This window comes from Rhinopithecus roxellana, chromosome 12, assembly GCF_007565055.1.
Source record: "Rhinopithecus roxellana isolate Shanxi Qingling chromosome 12, ASM756505v1, whole genome shotgun sequence".
In the NCBI taxonomy this organism is placed as follows: Eukaryota; Metazoa; Chordata; class Mammalia; order Primates; family Cercopithecidae; genus Rhinopithecus; species Rhinopithecus roxellana.
In genome coordinates, this window is record NC_044560.1 from 108,541,334 (window position 1) to 108,552,746 (window position 11,413).

The 11,413-nt window shown below is 56.5% G+C and overlaps 1 protein-coding gene across 7 annotated transcripts; it reads left to right on the forward strand.

The window, feature by feature from the left end:
• Positions 1-15: 15 nt before the first annotated feature.
• On the forward strand, positions 16-11,328 carry SPHK2 (sphingosine kinase 2). Of its 7 annotated transcripts, none has more exons than XM_010368648.2 (7): positions 16-263; positions 1,081-1,227; positions 6,822-7,293; positions 8,616-8,765; positions 8,899-8,993; positions 9,086-9,201; positions 9,617-11,328. In XM_010368648.2, the coding sequence occupies exons 2-7, from the start codon at positions 1,192-1,194 to the stop codon at positions 10,707-10,709; spliced, it is 1,962 nt and encodes a 653-aa protein (XP_010366950.1). In that variant the 5' UTR covers positions 16-263; positions 1,081-1,191; the 3' UTR covers positions 10,710-11,328. The 7 variants fall into 7 exon arrangements, with proteins under 7 accessions (XP_010366950.1, XP_030798046.1, XP_030798047.1 ...); XM_030942188.1 differs by lacking the exons at positions 16-263; positions 1,081-1,227 and adding exons at positions 5,788-5,998; positions 6,495-6,564; XM_030942186.1 differs by lacking the exons at positions 16-263; positions 1,081-1,227 and adding an exon at positions 5,290-5,379.
• The last annotated feature ends 85 nt before the right edge of the window (positions 11,329-11,413 follow it).

The window sequence follows — 11,413 nt, forward strand, 5'->3', positions numbered from 1 at the left end:
GTGAATTGGACGACTGACTAGTTGGGCGACAACCTCAGAGAGCATAGAGCAGAGGAACAAGCGCAACGTCCAAGAGGGAAGGGCCAGCACGTCGGGGGCCTCTCTGGCCCTACCCAGGCCGTGTTCTCGATAGTTTTCCGGAAGAAAGGGATCTAGGAGCGAGATGTGTGGAGCTAGCACGACGCGTCGCGCTGTGACGCTCTGGCCCGACACCGACGGCCTCTCAGTGGCTCCCGGAGGACCCGGCGGGCCGAGTGTTGGAGGTGAGGAGGCGGGGCTGGCAGGGCTAGTCGGGGCATCTGGAAACCTCTGACCCCACGCTTCGGGCGTTTCCCTATCAAGTTCACTTCTCCCTTATCTCGCGCTACACTTCGTAGGCGCAGCCGCTGCTTGGGAAGTCCTACTTAAGGTCTAACCCGAGATGATCTTGCTGCACCTCAATCTATAGCATCCTGTATTCCCATCCTTTGAGTTCTTCTCCTTCTCCCCCGGCCCCTAGATGACCCTTTGCTGACGTAGAAAGAGACCTAGAAAGAGGGAGAGACCCCGTGGCTTGGGGCGGGGGGGAATGGAGGCCCAAAGCGCAGGAAGGAGACCCAGGGAGAAGTAGAGGCAAAGAAAGATGGTGAGATGGGGCCTTGCAAGGCTGTAACCAAATTCAAATCCTGGCTCTGCTAGTTACTAATGGGGTGACCTTGGGCAAGTCATTTAACCTCTCTGTGATCTTGGGAAAATCACTTAACTTCTCTGGGCCTTACTCTCCTTATGGACAAAAAGGGGATGACAACAGGCCTGGCACACAGGAGGTTTTCCAGGATTATGAAAGTTAATAAAACTGCTGAGGTCAGTGTTTTGCACATAATAAGTGCTCAATAAAAATTAGCCTTCACTCCTATTATAGCATACATACTGTGTGCAACCAGATGGACTGGCTGGGGCAGTGATTAAAATGACTTACCTACTCTTCCCCCCCCCCCCCCCAGGGAGGCCCCTGTCTCTTGGTTCTCAGGCACATTGAGCCTGGAAGGGCCTTCTGCAGTCGACTCTCAATGCTGCTCCTCACTCATATCTCCTCCACAGAGCTGAAGGTCGGAGCTGAAGTGAGACCTGACTCCTTGCTCCTACCAGCCTGCTATGGCTTAAGACCCAGGCCCAGGGTCCCATTGATGTAACAGAGCAGAGGACCAGCAGATGAATGGACTCCTTGAAGCAGAGGAGCAGGACCAGGTAAGGGACCATCTAAAAGCCAAGATCCTTATACTGTGGAAAGACAAAATCCAAAGCTTTTCTTCTTCTTCTTCTTTTTTTAAAAAAGATTGGAGGCCGGGCGTGGTAGCTCACGCTTGTAATCCCAGCACTCCGGGAGGCCGAGGCCTGCAGATCACCTGAGGCCAGGAGTTTGAGCTCAGCCTGGCCAACATGGTGAAACCTGTCTCTACTAAAAATACAAAAGTTAGCCGGGGCCAGGCGCGGTGGCTCAAGCCTGTAATCCCAGCACTTTGGGAGGCCGAGACGGGCGGATCACGAGGTCAGGAGATCGAGACTATCCTGGCTAACACGGTGAAACCCTGTCTCTACTAAAAATACAAAAACTAGCAGGGCGAAGTGGCGGGCGCCTGTAGTCCCAGCTACTCGGGAGGCTGAGGCAGGAGAATGGCGTAAACCCGGGAGGCGGAGCTTGCAGTGAGCTGAGATCCGGCCACTGCACTCCAGCCCCGGTGACAGAGTGAGACTCTGCCTCAAAAAAAAAAAAAAAAGTTAGCCGGGCACGGTGGTGTGCGCCTGTAATCCCAGCTACTCGGGAGGCTGAGGCAGGAGAATCGTTTGAACCCGGGAGGCAGAGGTCATAGTAAGCCGAGATCGTGCTGCACTCCAGCCTGGGCGGCAGAGTGAGAAAAAACAGGGTCTCACTCTTGCCCAGGCTGGAATGCAGTGGCGCAATCACAGCCTACTGCAGCTGCAACCTCCTGGGCTAAAGTGATCTTCCCACCTCAGCTTCCCAAGTAGCCTCCGCCATGCCTGGCTAATTTTTAAATTTTTATTTTATTTTATTTTGTTTTATTTTTTTTATTTTATTTTATTTTATATTTTATTTTATATTTTATTTTATTTATTTTATTTTATTTTATTTTATTATTTTATTTTATTTTATTTTATGACGGAGTTTCGCTCTTGTTGCCCAGGCTGGAGTGCAATGGCACGATCTCGGCTCACTGCAACCTCCGCCTCCTGGGTTCAAGCACTTCTCCTGCCTCAACCTCCCAAGTAACTGGGATTACACGCATGCGCCGCCACGCCCAGCTACTTTTGTATTTTTCCTAGAGACGAGGTTTCTCCATGTTGGTCAGGCTGGTCTCAAACTCCTGACCTCAGGTGATACACCCGCCTCGGCCTCCCAAAGTGCTGGGATTACAGGCATGAGTCACTGCACCTGGCCAATTTTTTAATTTTTTCTAGAGACTGGGTCTCTGTTGCCTAGGCTGGTCTTGAACTCCTGGGCTCAAGGGATCCTCCCACCTCAGTCTCTCAAAGTGTTGAGCTTACAGGCATGAGCCACCGCGCCCAGCCCGGAAGCCCTTCTATAAGTGATCTCAGACCTTCTCTCCAGGCAGGTGTTGCAGTGGGATAATTCAGGAATCAGAGAGACCGAGGGGTTGAGGAGGATACTTATTATTTATTATTTAGGTGCACCAGCCCAGTCAGATTAACATCCAAACAAGACTGAGCCCCGAACGAAGAGTCAAGTTAGCTTTTAAGCATTTTGTGGGGCTGGGGGAGATCTGTGCACGGGGAAGCGTGTTAGAAAAGAGAGAAACAGAGTTATTCAATTGAGTCATACATTACATTATTTCTTGCATTTCAAGGAAAAACATGTTTTACGACTTGAGTTTATCCTGTCTAGTGATCTTGCAGCTGCACAGCTAGAGAGAAACAGGGTCTTCACAATGCCTGGGAAAGAGAGAGATAAGGCTCACTAGCCACAAACAGAAAAACAGGCAGTTAATTTTTAAAGGACTCGACCTGTTTCTCTTTCTCAGGGGGAACTGGTTTTTTACATACAACTGAGTTTTTGCTTACACATTCTTTAATTTCTTTTAATTCCTGTTTCAGTGTGAATAGCTTTCTTCCCACGTCCCAGACAGGACAGCTGAGGCCAAGAATTCAGGGGCTTCCCAGCAGTCACACAGCAAGTGTGTGTGGGCTGGAGGGTCCTTTCGCCTTTTCCTCCTCCCTGTCCTCTCATCTGTGTGACTTAGGCTCTGTGCTTGAATATCAGCCTCTTTACTCAGTGTCTCTGCCTTTCCTTCTCCCAGGACCCCAAGCTCAGTTGCTGTGCCCCCTGCCTCAGTCTTACTGGGTTTCTGTCCCCCTTTCTCTCTGTGTCATTCCTTGGCACATACTATCTGGTGCCATTGCTGCTGTGGGTTAGATGCTAGGTACATGATTTGGCAATAAGCAAACTTCTTCCTATATTTATCTTTTTTTTTTTTTTGAGACCGAGTCTTGCTCTGTCACCCAGGGTGCAGTGCAGTAGAACGACCTCGGCTCACTGTAACCTCCACCTCTTGGGTTCAAGCGATTCTCCTGCCTCAGCCTCCTGAGTAGCTGGGATTACAGGTGCATGCCACCACACCTGGCTAATTTTTGTATTTTTAGTAAAGACGGGGGTTTTGGCCCAGTGAGGTGGCTCACGCCTGTAATCCCAGCACTTTGGGAGGCCAAGGCAGGCAGATCACGAGGTCAGGAGATCAAGACCATCCTGGCTAACACGGTGAAACCCCATCTCTACTAAAAATATAAAAAATTAGCCGGGGCCGGGCGCGGTGGCTCAAGCCTGTAATCCCAGCACTTTGGGAGGCCGAGACGGGTGGATCACGAGGTCAGGAGATCGAGACCATCCTGGCTAACACGGTGAAACCCCGTCTCTACTAAAAAATACCAAAAACTAGCCGGGCGAGGTGGCGGGCGCCTGTAGTCCCAGCTACTTGGGAGGCTGAGGCAGGAGAATGGAGTCAACCCGGGAGGCGGAGCTTGCAGTGAGCTGAGATCCGGCCACTGCACTCCAGCCGGGGCGACAGAGCGAGACTCCGTCTCAAAAAAAAAAAAAAAAAAAATTAGCCGGACGTGGTGGCATGTGCCTGTAGTCACAGCTACTCAGGAGGCTGAGGCAGAAGAATCGCTTGAACCACGGAGGCGGAGGTTGCAGTGAGCTGAGATTGCGCCACTGCACTCCAACCTGGTGACAGAGTCAGACTACATCTCAAAAAAAAAAAAAACAAAACAAAAAGAGACGGGGGTTTCACCATGTTGGACTCCTGACCTCACAATCCACCCGCCTCAGCCTCCCAAAGTGCTGGGATTACACTTTCTAGCGAGCTCTGTCCTTGTCTCCTAATGCATATCTCTTTCTCTCTATGCAATTCTGTTTCTAGGTCTCTTGATACATACTTGCCTTTCTTTCACTTTCGCCATGTCTTTGCCTCGGTGAGTCTGGCAACATCTTAACTTTCTGTCCCAGTTCCTCCCAGCCCCTGGGCTTCCAATATTCTCTCCCTCCCTCACCTTTGACCTGGAGATACTGTCCCCATCTCTCTATGTCTCTGTCTTGCCATGTGACTGGGTCATTCACTGGGCAGATGTTTATCTCATGGCGCTTCCATTCTGGTTTGAGCCTGAGGTAAATAAGTCTGAATTAATGAGCCTCTCCTTCCCGGCTTCCATTCCACAAGTGTCTGTCTCCATCTGTCTCCGTGCCTGTCATTTTCAGGGTTTTCTTGTATCGGTATCCTTACCTTGCACATTCTCAATCCCACTGTTTTGGTCTCTTGTTTATATCTCTGCTTTTCTCTGGGTCTCTCTGACTCTGTAACTGTTCGAAAAGAAACGTATCCTTCACTTTCCCCACTCTCTCCTCCCAGCTCTCTTATTGCCTCATCCAGCCTCCTTGCTCTGTGTCTGGATCTCTGGGCCTTTGTTACGCGTGTTAGAGTCTCTGTCTTTGCAGCTAAAGACCTCCTCCCTCACGCCCCTTTCTTTTGTGAATTCAATGGATGGGACAGGCCCACTTTCCCTTAACAAAGATGGCGACAACGGCGCCGTCTATGGGGCCGCGACGTCGTCACCGCTGCTCGTCTGCCCTACCTACGATGGCGGCCAGTCTCCCGAAGCGCGAGGCCCCGCCCAGTTCTAGGCCTCTCCCGCGACCGGTCCCTGCGCCAAGCTCGCGAGCTGGCTCCACCCCCCGCGCCCTCGTATTGGTGCGGCCCAGGCCGGCTGCACGGCCATTGGCTGTGCGGATGCACACCCTCCCCCCACCCCTAGGTCTGATGGGGGCTGTTGGTGCTGACTTGCGGGGCCGCCTGGAGGAGGACCCGGCGTGTGAGGAGGGTGCGGGGGTCGGGGCAGGGACCGGAGTCTAGGGGACTGAGGGACCAAGAGGACGCAGGCCTGGGACTGGGGCACCGGGGTGGGAGATGGAAATGAAAAACGTGGGCCAGGACTGAACCCAGGCCTGGGACTAAGTTCTAGAAATAGGGTGCGGATGGCGGCTCAGAGGACCAGGGCCGGACACGCAGGCCTATGGATTAGGGACCAATGGATGGAGACCCAGGTCCAGGTCTCAGGGACCCAGGCCCAAGACTGGAGAACATCTAGGGCTCTATGCTTGAGCCTGATTTGAGGTTCCCATAATGGGGCCAGGGCAGGTTTAGGCGTGAGGCAGACATCCTGGACCGAGGGAGCCGCTGGGGGTAGGGGAGCAGATGTAGTTCCTAAGGGTGAGTCCACAGGCGGGGCGGGGAGCGGGTGTCCTGGCGCTCTGGGCCTGGGGAGTGTGAGGGGCAGAACTGGCAGGTGGCTGGGCGGGGCAGTGGGGAACAAAGGTGAGCGAAAAGAGGAAGAGGCAGAATCCGGGCAGAGGGCAGGGAGAGGGCCTGTGGGGAAGGGATCTCAGTCCTGCTCCCACCCGCTCCTGGAGAGCAGGCAGCCAGATACCCAGGTCAGTGCTCAGGGACCAGCTCTTGGCCCCTGCCCCTTGCAGGTGCTTGCATGTGGCTCCTCTCAGACCCCGCAGTCCCTCTGTCATATCCCTTCTCTCTAGCTGTCCCCATGCCTGCCTCCTACCCCTCCTATTTGCTCTCCCTTTCACTCTGTCTTGCCTTTCTGGTTGGGGTGAGAAAGTCTTACTCTCTTAAGTATCTTTCATCAGCCTGGCTTTCACCTCATTGACGTGTTTGTCTCCACTCAGTGTTTCTCTGGCTCTCAGACCGTATCTCTATCGCATCTGTGATTGTTTTGCTGCGGTTACCCTCTGCACCATGTGGTGGCAGGGGATGGAGGGGGTGTGCCTTTCAGTCTTTGCACGTCTGTTTCTGCATATTCCAATCCCACTATCCATTCCCCTTCCTGTGCCTTCTTTTCCCCCAAAGCCCGTTATCATCACCCAACCCCCTGTATATTTTAATCCTTTCTCTTGTTTATCTGTTCCTCTGAAGGCAAGGATCTGGGGCTGTTTTGTTTCCTGCTGTGTTTGCTAGGCCTAGCACCGTGACTGGCGCATAGAGGGTACTGAATACATACTGGAGAATAAATGATTGAATGTTTGCATGCCCGCGTCTCCGGCCCCCTCCAGGATGCTGGCCTTCCTGCCCAGCTGGCCTCTGTCCTGCATCCTCAAGGTCTGCCCGCACCTGTCAGAGCCTGTCTGTCTCTGCTGCTCCTGTCTCACCTGCCACTGCCCCTCATTGTCTCCTCCTGTCCACAGCCCCTGCCCCTGCCATGGGGTCCTGAACTCTTACTCCTTCTCTCCTCCCTTTCCACAGAGGCCGGAACAGGAGCTGACCGGGAGCTGGGGCCACGGGCCTAGGAGCACCCTGGTCAGGGCTAAGACCATGGCCCCACCCCCACCGCCACTGGCTGCCAGCACCCCGCTCCTCCATGGCGAGTTTGGCTCCTACCCAGCCCGAGGCCCACGCTTTGCCCTCACCCTCACGTCGCAGGCCCTGCACATACAGCGGCTGCGCCCCAAACCCGAAGCCAGGCCCCGGGGTGGCCTGGTCCCATTGGCCGAGGTCTCAGGCTGCTGCACCCTGCGAAGCCGTAGCCCCTCAGACTCAGCGGCCTACTTCTGCATCTACACCTACCCTCGGGGCCGGCGCGGGAGCCGGCGCAGAACCACCCGCACCTTCCGGACAGATGGGGCTGCCACCTACGAAGAGAACCGTGCCGAGGCCCAGCGCTGGGCCACCGCCCTCACCTGTCTGCTCCGAGGACTGCCGCTGCCCGGGGATGGGGGTGAGGCGCTGGGCAGCTGCTCTGTCCTGGGGCCACCTTGGTGTCTCTGCAGAATTTCCTCCATAGGCGGCTGTGTCCTTATTTTTCTGTGTCTGGGTGATGTATCTCTCTGGATCCATTAGAAGTGATACACGGGGATGGCTACAGAAGGAACAAAAAGACAGAGGGCCGGGTGCGGGGGCTCACGCCTGTAATCCCAGCACTTTGGGAGGTTGAGGCGGGTGGATCACCTGAGGTCAGGAGTTTAAGACCAGCCTGGCTAACATGGTGAAACCCCGTTTCTACTAAAAATACAAAAAAGTAGCTGGGTGTGATGCCACGCACCCGTAATCCCAGCTCCAGGAGGGTGAGGCAGGAGAACTGCTTGAACTCAGGAGGCGGAGGTTGCAGTGAGCCGAGATCGCGCCATTGCACTCCAGCCTGGGCAACAAGAGCAAAACTCTGTCCCAAAAGAAAAAAAAAAAAAGGCACAGGCAGAGGTCGGGTGCAGTGGCTCACGTCTATAATCCCAGCACTTTGGGAGGCCAAGGCAGGTGGATCACCTGAGGTCGGGAGTTTGAGACCAGCCTGGCCAACATGGCGAAACCGCGTCTTTACTAAAAATACAAAAATTAGCTGGGTGTGGTGACGGATACCTGTAATTTCAGCTATTTGGGAGGCTGAGGCAGGAGAATCACTTGAATCTGGGAGGCAGAGGTTACAGTGAACTGAGATCACACCATTGCACTCCAGCCTGGGCGACAAGAGCGAAAGTCTGTCACAAAAAATAGAACAAAAAGGCAGACAGAGAAGTGATTTACATCTGCTGTTCTCTTGCTAGATTTGTTTCTGTCTCCTGCCCTCTTTCCCTTTGCATGGGTCTTGACCACAGATGAGTCACCCAGGCTGGTGAGAGCAGCAGCCTGAGACAGGACCAGGCACCACCCAGAGTGATGGGTGCCAACAGAGGTCTCCTAGGCTTCCCTGGAGTTCAGAGGTGGCATCTAATCCTGCCTGGGGCCCCTAAGGGCTGGAAGTAAACTGATCCTGGGTGATAGGTGTTTGGGGTGAGGAAAGTGGGAACCACAGCTCCAAACTAGAGCTCTTGTGCCCTCCTCCCTCAAGTGGGGACAAAGGGCATTTGGTTTCACACCTAAGCTCTGCCTTTGTCTCAGCACCTGGGTGGTGGGGCAGGGCTGCATACCTAGGCCTGGCCAGATAAGAGCCAGCAGGTTCCAGGTGCCAGCCCTCCACCAATTCTGTAGGGGGCTGTTTGAAGTGACTGTTTCCAAGGTGGGGGGCCTGGGTTGCTGGCCTCTGCAGACCCTAACCTGTCTCCACAGAGATCACCCCTGACCTGCTACCTCGGCCGCCCAGGTTGCTCCTGTTGGTCAATCCCTTTGGGGGGCGGGGCCTGGCCTGGCAGTGGTGTAAGAACTACGTGCTTCCCATGATCTCTGAAGCTGGGCTGTCCTTCAACCTCATCCAGACAGGTAAGGGCCAGTGAGAATGGGAGCTGGGGGCTGGGACAACTGAGTCCTAAGGGAGCAAAGTGGTGGGTGGGACTCCTGGGGCTATGGGGCTGGGCTGGGACAGCCTGCCTAACAGCCCGGTATCCCACTTCAGAACGACAGAACCACGCTCGGGAGCTGGTCCAGGGGCTGAGCCTGAGTGAGTGGGATGGCATCGTCACGGTCTCGGGAGACGGGCTGCTCCATGAGGTAGAGCAGGAGCACCCTGCCCCTAACCCTGGGCCCTGGGGCACTGCAGAGGCTGCCACCAGGACCCAGGCTTCTGGTCTCCCACCCTCCAGGTGCTGAACGGACTCCTAGATCGCCCTGACTGGGAGGAAGCTGTGAAGATGCCTGTGGGCATCCTCCCCTGTGGCTCGGGCAATGCGCTGGCCGGAGCAGTGAACCAGCGCGGGGGGTAGGTTGAGAACACCACCAAGGGAGGGATGAGGCCCTCCGGGGGTGATAGGGACCCCTATATTTCTCTCAGCCAAACCCACAGTCAGTCAAGTAAATCAGCCTGCCTGGTTCCCAGCTGTATCCCTAGTGCCTCACCCCCAGCTCCTGGACATTTGTGACTGCCTGGCTCCCAGCGGTATCCCTAGTGCCCAGAACTCCACCTGGCATGGGAGGCACTCAGTGAATTGTAGGGAGCAAATGAAAGAGATGACCGGGAACCTGGCCCCGTAAGGAATTGCCTAGAGGTGGCCCCACGGCTGTGGTGGGCCTGGGCCATGGCCTTCCTGGCCTCATTGCCACCTGCTTCCCTGCCTGTCTCTTTCCCCTACCCCTATTTGCTCCTTCTGTGTGTCTGTCCATTTCTGGCTGTGAAGATTTGAGCCAGCCCTGGGCCTCGAACTGCTGCTCAACTGCTCACTGTTGCTCTGCCGGGGTGGTGGCCACCCCCTGGACCTGCTCTCCGTGACGCTGGCCTCGGGCTCCCGCTGTTTCTCCTTCCTGTCTGTGGCCTGGGGCTTCGTGTCAGATGTGGATATCCAGAGCGAGCGCTTCAGGGCCTTGGGCAGTGCCCGCTTCACACTGGGCACAGTGCTGGGCCTCGCCACACTGCACACCTACCGCGGACGCCTCTCCTACCTCCCCGCCACTGTGGAACCCGCCTCGCCCACCCCTGCCCATAGCCTGCCCCGTGCCAAGTCGGAGCTGACCCTAACCCCAGACCCAGCCCCGCCCATGGCCCACTCACCCCTGCATCGTTCTGTGTCTGACCTGCCCCTGCCCCTGCCCCAACCTGCCCTGGCCTCCCCTGGCTCACCAGAACCCCTGCCCATCCTGTCCCTCAACGGTGGGGGCCCAGAGCTGGCTGGGGACTGGGGTGGGGCTGGGGATGCTCCGCTGTCCCCGGACCCACTGCTGTCTTCACCTCCTGGCTCTCCCAAGGCAGGTCTACACTCACCCGTCGCCGAGGGGGCCCCCGTAATTCCCCCATCTTCTGGGCTCCCAACGCCCACCCCTGATGCCCGGGTAGCGGCCTCCACCTGCGGCCTGCCCGACCACCTGCTGCCTCCACTGGGCACCCCACTGCCCCCAGACTGGGTGACGCTGGAGGGGGACTTTGTGCTCCTGTTGGCCATATCGCCCAGCCACCTAGGCGCTGACCTGGTGGCAGCTCCGCATGCGCGCTTCGACGACGGCCTGGTGCACCTGTGCTGGGTGCGTAGCGGCATCTCGCGGGCTGCGCTGCTACGCCTTTTCCTGGCCATGGAGCGTGGTAGCCAATTCAGCCTGGGCTGTCCGCAGCTGGGCTACGCCGCGGCCCGTGCCTTCCGCCTAGAGCCGCTCACGCCGCGCGGCGTGCTCACGGTGGACGGGGAGCAGGTGGAGTACGGGCCGCTACAGGCACAGATGCACCCCGGCCTCGGTACACTGCTCACCGGCCCGCCTGGCTGCCCAGGGCGGGAGCCCTGAAACTAAACAAGTTTGGAACCCGCCGGGGGCGGGGCCTACATTCCAATGGGGCGGAGCCTGAGTTAGGGGTGTGGCCTGGCTGCTAGAGTTGTGGTGGCAGCCCACAAGGGAAAGGGCCCTGGCCCAGTCTCAGGATTGCGCCCACCTTCATGGGACCAGACGTGATGCTGGAAAGTGGGCGTCGTCACGAGGGTAGTGCCTGATCAATGAGGGCGGGGCCTGGCGTCTGATCTCGGGTCGCCCTTAAGGGGCAGGGCTCAGTCCTGAAGCTAGCCACCTGCTCCTACCCGGCCAGGATGGCAGAGGGCGGAGCCTGTTTTACGCATCGCCCAATGACAGGACCTGGAATGTACTGGCTGGGGTAGGCCTCAGTGATTCGGCCGGTCAGGGCCCGCAGCCTCGCCCCATCCACTCCGGTGCCTCCATTTAGCTGGCCAATCAGCCCAGGAGGGGCAGGTTCCCCGGGGCCGGCGCTAGGATTTGCACTAATGTTCCTCCCCCCGCGGGTGGGGGTGGGGAAATTCATATCCCCTGTTCGCCTCATGCGCGTCCTCCGTCCCCAATCTAAAAAGCAATTGAAAAGGTCTATGCAATAAAGGCAGTCGCTTCCTTCCTCTCAGACCTTCTGCCCTTCCTCCATCCGACAGCCCGCGGGAGGACTCAAGACTCCAGCTCTTCCAGCAGCGCCTGCCCTCTATGGACGG

Bases quoted from the DNA above. Each gene is read 5' to 3' on its own strand.
- SPHK2 (XM_010368650.2), top strand. From the start codon at position 6,606: ATGCCCGCGTCTCCGGCCCCCTCCAGGATGCTGGCCTTCCTGCCCAGC. The intron at 8,766-8,898 runs GTAAGGGCCAGT...ATCCCACTTCAG, and splicing joins CTTCAACCTCATCCAGACAG to AACGACAGAACCACGCTCGG. The intron at 9,202-9,616 runs GTAGGTTGAGAA...CTGGCTGTGAAG, and splicing joins GCAGTGAACCAGCGCGGGGG to ATTTGAGCCAGCCCTGGGCC.